This window comes from Pelophylax lessonae (assembly GCF_965119305.1).
Source record: "Pelophylax lessonae genome assembly, chromosome: 2".
NCBI classification, from domain to species: domain Eukaryota; kingdom Metazoa; phylum Chordata; class Amphibia; order Anura; family Ranidae; genus Pelophylax; species Pelophylax lessonae.
The window spans coordinates 111,225,486-111,238,230 of record NC_138769.1 but is presented as its reverse complement, the minus strand read 5'-3'; the positions used below and the strand labels follow the sequence as shown (position 1 = coordinate 111,238,230).

Genomic DNA, 12,745 nt, shown 5'->3' with positions numbered 1-12,745 from the left:
TACCATATATGGGCAGGTTGAATGTACCCAAGTTGATCAATTGATTAACCTGGGAACAACCAGCCTGTCAGATTTTACATGCGATTATTGCTAGCGGCAGTCAGGGCGCAGTGTAAGCTGGTTGTTAAGGAGCCAGGCCGGGAAGCCGGCTCGTGGCCTCCTTAACAACTGATGAGTCATCAGCTGTCAATGGGTTTCCCCGCTGACAGCTGAATAAAAAAAAAAAGTGCCAGTGAAAAAAAAAATAAAGAAAAAAAAGGCTGGGGTCCCCCAGGATTTTAAGGGGAACCTTACGCCAAAATTTAGGGAAAAAAAGACGTGGGGGCCCCACCAAAATCCATACCAGACACTTATCTGAGCATGCAACCTGGCAAGTCAGGAAAGGGGACGAGCGAGTGCCCCCAACCCTCCTGAACCATACCAGGTCTTTTGCCCTCAACATGGGGGGGTGGATGCTTTGGGGCAGGGGGGGGTTCTTCCTCCCCTTTCCTGACCTGCCTGCCTGCATGCTCGGATAAGGGTCTGGTATGGATTTTCGGGGGACCCCAAACCCTTTTTAGCCGGGTGCCGACAATTGTAACCGCGAGTCATTTTAAATGGGGTTTAACTCATTTTCTTTTCATGTTTTACGCATGCTACAGATGCGCCACTTTACAGGCACATTAAGGGGACACTATATTTAAAGGCATTTTTTCATGCTTATTAAAATCACTTCTCCTAAAAAAAAAACAGAATTTTTAATTACTTATTTTTTTATTGATATGTGTCCTCCAGGGCAGTACCCAGATGCCCATACCCCTTTTACGGACAGTTACTTGCATATAAGCCTTCAAAATGGGCACTTTTGATTTTTCCTGTTTGGCTCGTATAGACATTCGCCATTCGGGTTAGAACATTTCCCCTGTTTGAGAGTTCTGCTGGGAACCGAATGGGGGGGGGGGGGGGAAGGGTGTTTGGCCCATCTCTAATCCTTAATAAGACCCCGTCACTAGGCCATTCATTTCAACAACAATCTTCTCATATGATGCAAATAATGTAATTTACATACGTTATTTACCTGTTAAAGTGTTACTTAACCCACAACAGTAAAATCAGTCTGTATATGCAGTAAAGCATGCTTGTTATACTCACTGTGGAACCTAAGGGGTAATCCTCTGAATTGTGTAAAAAGGCTGTTTGATCCTCTACTTCTTCCACTGTCCCCACTCCATCTCCCGATAGAACAGAACCCTAGGGGCACTCTGCGCATGCTCTGTTGGGTCTGTATTGCTAGAGAGGTTTTTTTTTTTTTTCTTGGGAGGGTGCATGTGATCAGCACAGGGCCAATCAGCACTGTCCATACAGAGGTTCAGGGATCCTGCAGCCTCAGAGGACAGTCAGAGTAGAAAAAAAAACTCTTCTTACAAGTTTTAACTAGACACTGATAGACGTCACAAGACTGCATTATACTGCTGATGAGAAAAGGTACTTAGCAGTTTATATTCACTAAAATAATTTAATTTCCATGTTACGTGTTATTTGGGAGATCAGATATAGTGAATGCAGGGTCCTGGGTTTAGTAAAACTTTAAGCCTCCCTTGTGCAGGCATTCAAAAAGCTCAAGACTGCTGTATGATTGGATGCAATGTCAGCAGCTCCAGCAGATTGAGAGCTGTCACCAAAGTGACACTATATTGTATTTCCATTTGCTCTTGCCCCAGCAGCTAAAAAAAATAAATTATATTAGAAGATAACGGTGGAGGGAAGAAATTGGGGGAGCTCAGACAGTAATTAGGTGCTCCTAGAAGAGGAGAGGGCTATTACTTAGAAGGAGAAAGGGGAAACTGTGACTGTGCTAAGTAAATTATTCTTCCTGGAGTGGTCAAGTTCTATTGAAAGTTTCAAGACATATTGAGGTTGATTTTCTTAAGGCAAATATACTATGCACTGCAGAAGCTCTGAAATGAGGGGAAGCTCTGCTGATTTCTATCATCAAATTATGTGCAAGAAAAACATATTTTTTATTTTCTTCGCATGTAATTGAATGTTCTTTGCAAAGTGAAGCTTTTCCACTTTTACTAAGCTTTTTCTATGTTTTTACCCACATTTTGTTAAAGAGGTTGTAAACTCGTTTTTTTTTTCCACCCTGCAAGAGAAAGACATAATGAGCTAGTATGCATCACATACTAGCTCATTATGCAATACTTACCTTAGAATGAGCCCCCGCCGTGCCGCTCACTCACCTCTATGACGGGCAACATGTCCAGTCGCCCGTCTTCCGGGATGGCGGCATCCGGCCATCTGATTGGCCGGAGCTGCGGTGACGTCACTCCCGCGCACGCGTGCGAGAGCCGACAGTCACGGCACGGGACTCTGAAGGAACGGCACGAGTGGCCGTTCCTTCAGAGCGCATGCGCCAGTGATGTCACTGGCTGCATGTATGGTAAATATCTCCTAAACGGTACAAGTTTAGGAGATATTTACAGTACCTATAGGTAAGCCTTAATATAGGCTTACCTATAGGTACAAGTTGTAGAGGAGGGTTTACTTCCTCTTTAAGTTGGTTTAGAAAGACTTCTGTGTCCTGCCCCGCCCTGCAGGGTTCCCCCTCCTATTCCAGGCCATGTGTTTGTTGAGAGGTTGGTTTGCAACCCCAATGTCTTTGTATTCCTCACTGAAATGGACTGTATTTACAAAGCTGTATGTGCTTGGATCTTTTGGACATACCAGCTTTTGTCAGTATATTTCTTGGCTTGAAAAACACAGGAATATGATGCTGGTTAAAATTTGTTGTTAAAAAAAAATCACAAAGAGTGCTTTGAAAGTTTGTGGCTTCATAGACTGGGCTTTCCTTGCCAAGGATCAAATGCCAGACAAGAGCAAAGATCCAAACTAGGTGGACAATCCAAGAAAAAACAAAGTTCCAAGACAACAGGACAGTGACTAAAGCTGGCCATATACTGCTCAAATTTCATCCTATTCATGCTGTCTCAGACGAAATTTGAGCAGTGGTCCTGCCAACATTTCTCTGTTCAACAAATGAGGACTTTTCAATAGATTTTGACTAAAAATCCTGTTGAAACAGCGCCTGCATCCAATCATGTTAGCATGTTAGCATGGATGGAGGAATAGGTTTGATTTCTTGTGTTCAGCCCACAAACTGAAATTTACACATTTGTCCAGCTCAGCAGTTGTGTTACCAGTGGGTGTCAAAGGTTTACCATGAAAGGCAGAACTGAAGAGTGCCTAGTCTTAAACCATGCCATACACAGAGCAAATTTCTTTCCTGCAACCACAGACAGTGTTGACAGGGGAATCCCTACCAGCCATTGTAATCTTGGGGTAAGCCGTCAACGCCGAAGCCAGCAGCAGTGGTTGTACGAAAAAAAAAACAACGGGCTGGTTGTACTAAAGTCGAATCATAGATTCACTTCAGTACAATCAGTCTGCCCACAGATGAATTTATTTTCAGAAGGCTTTTGATGAACCAGCTGAATTTCGATCTGTCTACGGCTGGCTTTAGGGTGCATTTCCACCTTTAAATAAACCTACCGATGATTACATACGAAAACACCATGGGGGTTAGCTGTGAGTAGGCAGCCCTATTGAAAGCAGTGGGAGGCTAGCGGGTCTTGCAGCTAATTGCCCCAACCACATGCAATCATTCATGCTGAATGTGAGTGATCGGCCCTGGCCACAGTCTCCCATTGCTTTCCATGGGGCTGCCTACTCACAGCTAATCATGGGAACCCTGTAATTGTTGGCAGGGTGCATTTATAAAAGTAAATGTCCCCTTAGCCAGAACCCTGATGGTGGAGATGGATTTGTATGGCTATCATTCCAGGGAGGCGGACGTCACCGGTGACATGACAGAGATGGACAAACAGAAAAGCAAATAGACTGAATACAGGCTCAAAAGAAACTAAAGCCCCGTACACATGTACGGATCGTCGTCATACAAACGTCGGCGGACGAAAGATCTGCCGATTGTACGCGTGTTAGTGTGGTGCCTCCGACAGCTGTCTGCGCACAATCCGCGGACAAGAGTCTTTCTTGCAAACATGAAAATTTTTGTCTGCGGACACCAGAACGGACGATTGTTCGCCTGTCAGTACAGAAATCAGCCGACAGACCGCAGATTTGCAAGACTGGGCATGCTCAGAAAATAAAAAACACAGGGAAAGTTAACCATTACATGACATCACTTCTGCAGTCAGCTGAAGTCTGCGGACAAAATTCTTGTGCTGTCCTTGTGCTGTCTTTGCACTTTTCAACAGACACCGACATCCCGGGGAGAAAAGACGAACGTTTGTATGACGACGATCCGTACGTGTGTAACAAGCAAAAGATAACAGCAAGGCTAGGACAACAAATTGACCAGACAGGACCAAGTAGACAAGAGAGGAGAAAAAAAAAAAGCAAAAAACAAATGAGGAGCTGAGCACAGAATCTCATGAGATATCAGACCAGTATGTTCAGGCAAGAGGCTCATGGCCACTGTCCAACAAGTTGCCACAGGAATTGAAGAATTGCTAAATACGTTGAATAGGACAGAGCAAAGTGGCGGCACTATTGAGCAGGATACATATAGGGGTTGATATACTAAAGGCAAATAGACTGTGCACTTTGCAAAGTGTAGTTGCACTCTGCAGTTGCTCCAGAGCTTAGTAAATGAGAAAAAAGCTCTACTGACGTTCATCATCCAATCATGTGCAAGCAAAAATTATGTTTTTTTTATTTTCCTTGAACGTGATTCTGTATTCTTTGCAAATTGAAGCTTTACCTCATTTACTAAGCTCTGGAGCAACTGCACTTGTAGAGTGCAACTGCACATTGCAAAGTGCACAGACTATTTGCTTTTAGTAAATCAACCCCATAGCATCAAGGGGAAAAGAAAGGCAGGAATGTTCACCAGCAAAGCGCACATACAAAGCAGTGCATAGCATAGTAACAAACCATGTTGGAATCTTGCTTGTGTCCGCATCCTCACAACTATGAAGTCTCATCAAGAACATGAACATATGTGAAGACACTTAACATGCATGAGCAAGACGGCAACATAAAAACATCATCATGTAGTTCCAAAGATCAAGGAATTATGTTGTATTCCCTGCCTTGGTGAAAAGCTGAGCAACGTTATGGTAATGATTGAGGAAAAAAACTACTGACATTTTAAAATGGAGTTTTCCTTTCTTACAGACTTGTTCCAGCAGCAGATCTAGCAGTGACATTCAGGAGACACACGGAACTCTGACGTTTGGACCTATTGATGTGCCTGGTACAGTATAACATTTACTTCGTAGTACCTTTTTCTTCTTTTTTATTTGCAGTTTAATAGGATTTCAGCAAAACACATGATAGGAACGTTCCCCCTGAAATTGTTTAGGCTACATTCACACCTGAGCGTAGCGTTTTCGCGTGTTTTTTTTACCGCAATTTTTACCGCGATTTACAGGCGTTTTTACAGGCGTTATTTGTGCAGGCGTTTTTAGATTGAATAGAAACCAATGGAAAACGCCTGTAATCTGCCCAAAAAGAAGCTCATGTACTTTTTTGAGCATTGGGCGTTTTGCTCACAGCGTCAAAACGCTCAGATGTGAACAGGGACCATTGAAATTAATAGGATTTTGTCCCCAAAAACGCCCCAAATGTGAACGGAGCCTTATAATTCTTGGATGAGCTACGTTTATTTCTGTCTAAACATAAAAAAGAGTAATAAGCTAATTATTTTTTATTTTTATTTTAACAGAAGGCGATGGCGATGTTGGTAAGTATACAGTTTTACCTTCCTGATATACAGTTTTCAAATGTAACTTTGTATGTTTTTCCTAAGAATAAAAATAATTTTCACTTTTCTCGGAAATTCCCTTTCTGCCCTCTAATACCACAATGTAAACCAATTTCAATACACTTTTGCGATTAATTGCAATTATTACTGCACATGAGTTGCAGCATTTTGGTTTGCTGCATTGGAAAAAATGCTGCATGTCTGTTATTTGGTCTGTTCCTGTGCATTGGAAGCCCATCCAAAATAATATGTTTTTTTTTGTTTTTGTTTTTTTTTTTCACAGTCGCTAATGATGGTAAGTCTAATATTTTACCTTTTTAACCTATAGTTTTCAAATGTAGATTTTCATCTTTTTCTTAAGAATAATAAAACATGTCACTTTCCTTGGAAATTCCCTATCTACTTTCCAAACTACCATAATGTAACCAACTTCCTAAGCACCAAAAAAAACACCATATGTGGGCGCAAGAGGGGGGCAGGGAGGAATGATTCTCTGCTGCTTGGAGGTCCTGGGACATGTTTCGTTGTTCGGATGCCTTTCAGTCCTGGCTCGAGACGTCTGTGCTGCCGGGTGCTGGGGGGCAGTAGTGGGACGTGGGCGGCCCCTCCTGATTTCCTCCACCTTATTTGCCCCATTGGCATACCTCTTTACATTCTCCTGCTTTATCCCACCCTCTTCCCTTTATTCCCCTCTCTGGCTATACCATTGACACTATAAGGCAATCCTTTTTTGCTTATTTGTTGTTTTTAGGCGCTTCTCAATGGGAAGCCGGGATATTTATCAATGCCTTCCACACTTTCCACAATCTTCCCATGTGACGCCAGCTATGATAGTGTTTCTACCTGTGTTGGCCTTTCCTTGTCTTTTCTTATGTTTATGTAACACCTGCTACCCCAAGTTGCTGTTTTTCTTTTCATTGTGCTGCTGCCGGGATCTAATGGACCTGGCAGTTTATGTTCCTTATTTGCACTTATTGATATTGATAGGCAGGCCCGGAGCTAGGAATGAAATGGATAAGCGTAGGGCATACATGACAGGGTGGAAGGGGAACCTTACAGCGTGGGGTTAATTATGTGCTAAGTGGCAAAGGTATAGTGCTCACTGGATTGGCTGCAGAGACAGGGTGAAGGGGAGGAGTGTAGGAGCACAGTCTGCAGGAAGGGGTGTGACAGTATCAGTTGGAGAATTGAAGCCATCAGATGAACGCCCTCCCTCCCTCCCTTTTTTGTTTAGTTACTTTAGGTTGGTAGTAGTTTTGTAGCGGAAATATGGCGGTTTGGGGTCCTTGAAAGGGTGGAATATCTGGTGTTTTGGGAAAAAGGTGGGGAACCATCGTTGGTATGGTGCCCTCTAGTTGGTGGTCCAATAAGAATGACCAGGTCATGGTAGACCTGTAATGTGTCTGAGGTCAGCGGGGATTGCCCCCAAGGCGGTGTCTTGCGGCTGGGGGCATGTCTTAGCTACAGACACAATGTTTCAGTAATATGGTACTTTCAAGGACTTCCAACCCAAGTTGACCTGTAATGTTATGTTTTGGTTATTTTATTGTATGTTGTTTATAATAAAAGGCTTTACAGCCATTTTAATTCCACTTGGAGTAACGTGTTTTATTGGTTAGTGGGAGTCAAAGCTTTGGAGTCAGGCCAGGGGTCATTGATAATCGGTGACCTCTGATCTACCCTCGTCATGTTGCATGCACTTACTCACAGTTTACTATATGTCATTCCTGAACAATTTATTTTTCTGTATGTTTCATACCCCCATGCTTCTCCCCTTACTCTGTAAAACCCTTCTCTCTCAATAAAATAAGATTGAACTAAAACACCATATGTGATTAAGTGTTGGAGTTACTGGAATGCATGTTATACACATTACTGCATTGTAGTGCCATTCATTTTGAATTGCACCCCAATGCACAAAGGCAACGCAGCTCTGATGCACATGGGTTGAGCATTTTAGTGAGCTGCATTGGAAACATTTTTGCATGTCCGTTTTTTTGGTCTGTTTCTGTGCATTTGCAGCCTTGTAAAAATAATGAGTAACAAGCCATTTTTCTTTTTTTTTTTTTTCACAGATCGTGTTATTGGTAAGTATAAAAAGAATTTCCACTTTTCTTGAAAATCCTGTATCTGCTCTCCACAATACCACAATGTAACCCACCTCCTAAGCTTTAAAAAATACTTTTGTGACTGGTTGTGTTGGAGTTATTGCAATAAATCTTAAACGCGTTACCGCATTGTAGTGGCATTTAGTTTGAATTGCACTTTAATGCACTAAGGCAACCAGCTCTGATGCACATGGGTTGAGGCATTTTGGTGAGCTGCATCGGAAAAGTTGCTGCATGTTTATTTTGTGGTCTGTTCCTGTGTGTTGACAACCCATTAAAAATTAATGAGTAATAAGTATTTAAATATTTTATTTTTTATTTTTTTCACAGGTCGCAGTGCTGGTAAGTCTAAAATGTTACCTTTTTAATAGACAGTTTTCAAATGTAGCTTTTCATGTTTTACCTAAGAATAAATGGAATTTCCACTTTACTTGGAAATCTTGCCTCTACAATACCACAATGTAACCCACTTCCTAAGTGCTAAAAGATACTTTTGTGATTGGGTTTGTTGGAGTTACCACATCGCATGTTGCACGTGATACCGCATTGTAGTGCCAGCTATTTTCAATTGCACCCCAACACACTACAGCAACACAGCTCTGATGTACTGTACATAGGTTGCAGCATTTTGGTGCACTGCTTTGGAAAAAAAACGCTGCATGTTCCTGTTTTCGGTCTGTTCTTGTATTTTGTCAGTCCATTCAAAATTAATGAGCTGCCTAAAGCGGAGTTCCACCCTAAAAATAAAATGTTTTAACAAAAAATACCCCTAGGACAGTCAGGGTTTGTGCATTTAAGCAACAATAGCCTCTGAACTGTCCCCTGTTTAGCTTACCTGTAAGAAGAAAAATTTACCTTGAAAATTTCTTGTCCAGCGCTGCCATCTGCGTTGTGGGCAGCTGAAGCTTGAGCGTCCCTCTTCCTGGATGTCAGAGCCCCAGAATGCCCTGCTCGTCACTTCCAGTGCATGCGCATCATCCCACAGCTGGTTCTGAGCATGCCCAGAAGCTGTTCTAATTGATTCAGCAGGGAATGACGCACCCGCACCGGAAGTGATGAGTGACAACCGGGGATTGATGACGCTCATCTCCCAGGAGTCAATGCAAAGAAGGGAGTGACGTCGGGGGCCGCGGCCGCAGAGGGAGGAAGTGGAAGGAAGGTAAGTTAATTTTCAGGAAAAATAAGGAAAGTGAAACAAAAAAAAAATGTTAATTATCCAATTCTTTTACAGGATGTTTTAATGTAATCGATGGAGCAAAGTGTCAAAATAGGGTGGAACTCCACTTTAATGCAACACAGTTTGATGCATGGCATAACATGCGTTAACTACTGTACCATAACTCCAAGGACAGAAGCAGATACAATTGTCCTCTGTGACTGGTCCCTAGCATTTTTTTTTTTTTTTTTTTTTGAGGCTGAAAGGTTATCTTTGTCTGCATTTATAGAGTGCCATGCCAGGAGGCACAGTACAAGAATTCACCAGCACATAGAGCTCCAGAGTGCTATTAGTGGGAAAGATGCCTTGTGTTAAGTGGGAATACACATCTACCTCAGAACTGTACATTTCTAGAACCATATTTGCTGTTCATTGTTCTTTTATGTTAGAGTTTTTTTTTAATCTTATGTTTCTTTTGTTTTCTTTATTTTTCTCTATTTTCTGTTGTGTTGATGGCAATGCATAATCCATGAGAACATTAAGGCCTCATTCACACCATGTGCAGAGATATCAGTTTTTCTGCACGCGTTCTGCAAGGGCACAAAAAAAAAAAAAAACAACAATTGTTCTCTATGTGCCCTGTTCACCCCAGAACACTGGTATCGCAGATTTTCAATTTTCTGCTCGGAAAAAAAACTGATGTGATGTCAACACTGTGGTTTAAACAGGACACATAACTCAAATGCATGAAAACTGATGTCAATGTGTATAAAAACTCACTGAAACGTGTATGAAAACTGATGTAAACTAATTTCTCTGCAAGTGAAATCTGCGTAATTTTTCCATCAACTTTCATGATCGTATGGCGTGAACCAGCCCTTAAAAAGCTTTAGAAGCATTCTAAAATGTGACATTAGAAATCTCAAGCTCACCCTGTGCAGAGATTTTCTTGCTTGCTATGCACCACGAGACACTAACCTAAGCACCAGTAGAATGAGAGTGGACGTCTCTGGGCAGGTTGATTTTGCAGTTAACAACTAACACATACAAATAGTGGCCATTAACATATGTTTTCATGGAAACACACTGTCCACAGCATCTGCTGTTGCTGTTGCAGTTGTGACCTATGTGACACTTGTTTCCACAGCTAAAGAGTAACAAAGTTTTAAAATGTGGTCACCCTAACAGAGACAAACACTCTTATTTTTCTGATACTGAGCATTCAGAGACTGAGCTTAATGATTTTAAGATATTGTTAAAAAAGGGGGGGGGGAACAATGCAAGAAAATATTTAATGTAAATATTACAAAACAGAAAAATAGCAACAGTAAAATAAACAAGATTAAAAGTAAAAAAAAAAAAAATACTTAAAAGGGAATTTCAGGATTACAAAATATATATATATTGACCTAGTTGAATGCAGCATCAATCTGGATGCTGCATCTGTCCCCCACCAGCTTTAAAGCCAAGAACTGAGCTCTCTACTCTGCCCCTCCAGCGCTCACTGGAGCGCTGGGTTGTGGCTGGGTGGGAGCAGCTGGTTCAGGCTCTCAGTAGCTCACTGGGAGGCTGAGCCAGCTGCCGGTCCAGACATCTGTGTGGATCCCGACCAAATGATCGAGATCTTTTCAGAGCTTTTCAGAACAAACTGCACTCCTATGATCCCTTGGAGAAGAAAAGCCAAAAAAGCATTAGCTATATTTCTCCTTTAAGGCCTCATGTATACTTTGGTTCAAAAACACCTGTTTTATAGCTGTTTGACTTTTTTTCTGCCTCTAAATGCCCCTCAATGTTAGCCTATGTGTCCATGCACACATAGGCGTTTACAGTTTAGAGGTGGGAAAAAACATCACTTGTGAGTTCAAAAGAAGAGCATTTTGGCAGAAAAAACACCTGGCATGCCTAAACACAGATAAACAAGTCTAAATGCGCCTAAGAGCTAGGTGTGCTTGAGGCTGGGTTAAAACTTACGTGAATTAGATGCGAGTTTCCCCGCATCCACTTCGCATGACAGGAAAGTGTGACTGACTTTCAATGTAGCCGGTTCACACACCTCCAGGGCGACCGCAGTCCGCATTCGGAAAGGGTTCTGTGTGTCCTTGGCTGCGAATCAGGTGCTAATTCAGACAAAAATTCTGACCTGATTCGAACCTGAATCAGTCCACTGGGATGCACCAGATCCCTGCTTTGAGCCATGGCCGCTGCATGTATGAACCCAGCCTGAGCATTTTTTCACTTGATTGGCGAGAATAAGTTAATATTCTGGCCAATGAAATGAATAAATGCCCAATGACTCCTCTAAAACAGCAACCCTAATACCTGCTAAACCCCCATAGTCCTTATTCTCGCTCACTGACCTGGAGTTTTTCACAACTGACATTGTTCCTTTTTCCCCTGCAAACTCCATAACCTCAGATACTAAATTTAATGACTACCCTTATTGGAAGAATTATGTAAAATTCATTCCCACATGCAAAGGCTTCCGACAACTTATCCATGAAGTCCATGAAACCTGCAGATCAGAAATGGGCACCCTATAAAAAGATTTTCATCTACTCTCCAGTAAAGTGGGTGACCTCGAAGAGGAGTTCCAACACACTAAATTAAAGGTCCAAACTGCCAGATCTGCAGTGACATCTTGCAGACTCAGAAAAAAAAGAAAAATAGCAACAGTAAAATAAACAAAAAGTGAAAAAAAATACTTAAAAGTGAAGTTCAGGATTCAATAAATAAATTATACTCACCTAGTTGGATGCAGCAACGATCTGATGCTGCATCTGTCCCCCGCCGCCTCGAAGACCAAGAACTGAGCGATAAAATACCGCTGATCGCTCAGCTCTTAGTCTTCAGGCTGCATTTTATTTTAATTATAAAAAATAGTCTTTAATATCACTTGAAAGTGATTGAAAAGGCAGAAGGTTTTTTTTTTTAACCTTACTGCATTCTATTTTACCAAAAAAGTTTTTTTGTCTTTTGTCCTTTTGGGAACTTTTCCATCATTTGTCCTGACAGGAAGTGATAGAAAAATCACTTCAATAGAGACTAAAACATAAGTAATAAAAGACTCATTTTTTTGGGACACATAATTTTTTTTGAATGAACTGCATAAGTATATAGGGAGTTTCCATATTGTTTTTTTTTTATAGTTTCTTGAATGAAAATTTGGAGTTTGACTTATATGTAGACATTTAAGTAATGTGTATAACAGTGGTTCTCAATTCCGGTCCTCGGGACCCACTAACAGGCCAGATTTTAAGTATTACCTTGGGGGATGCAGACTAGAATACTGCAATCACTGAGCAGCAAATGAGATCACCTGTGATGTAATTTAGTTATCTTGCAAACCTGGCCTGTTGGTGGGTCCCGAGGACCGGAGTTGAGAACCACTGGTGTATAACAATGCCTTATCATTTATTTTCTATTGCTTTACAGGCACAGCTACAAGGTTCAGTCTCATTACCATCCTTGGACTACTGCTGGCTAACATCTTTATTGCTTGAAATACATACACAATGTAATCCTTTAATTACAATCTAAATTAACTAATGATCAAAAGACTGTTGAGGAGTCAGTAAATGTGAAAATAAATCTCTGACCATAAATAAATAAACTTTTAAATAAGTCTGCAAATAAATATGCCGCATAATGTGTGCCTTTTTATATATTTTTGAATACATGTATTATTATTAAAAATTCTATTGATCCTGCCAGTCC

General features: G+C 41.4%; 1 protein-coding gene across 1 annotated transcript in view; it reads left to right on the top strand.

Moving 5' to 3' along the window:
* Positions 1-12,531, top strand: part of LOC309547978 (uromodulin-like) — a gene marked incomplete at both ends in the record, with an annotated part of 51,033 nt that extends 38,502 nt beyond the window's left edge. Inside the window, 4 exons of the mRNA XM_082247969.1 lie at positions 5,179-5,257; positions 5,729-5,746; positions 8,206-8,217; positions 12,464-12,531. Of these exons, the coding sequence (XP_082104095.1) occupies positions 5,179-5,257; positions 5,729-5,746; positions 8,206-8,217; positions 12,464-12,531 (177 nt within the window). The remainder of the gene's footprint in view (positions 1-5,178; positions 5,258-5,728; positions 5,747-8,205; positions 8,218-12,463) is intronic.
* Between the last annotated feature and the right edge of the window lie 214 nt (positions 12,532-12,745).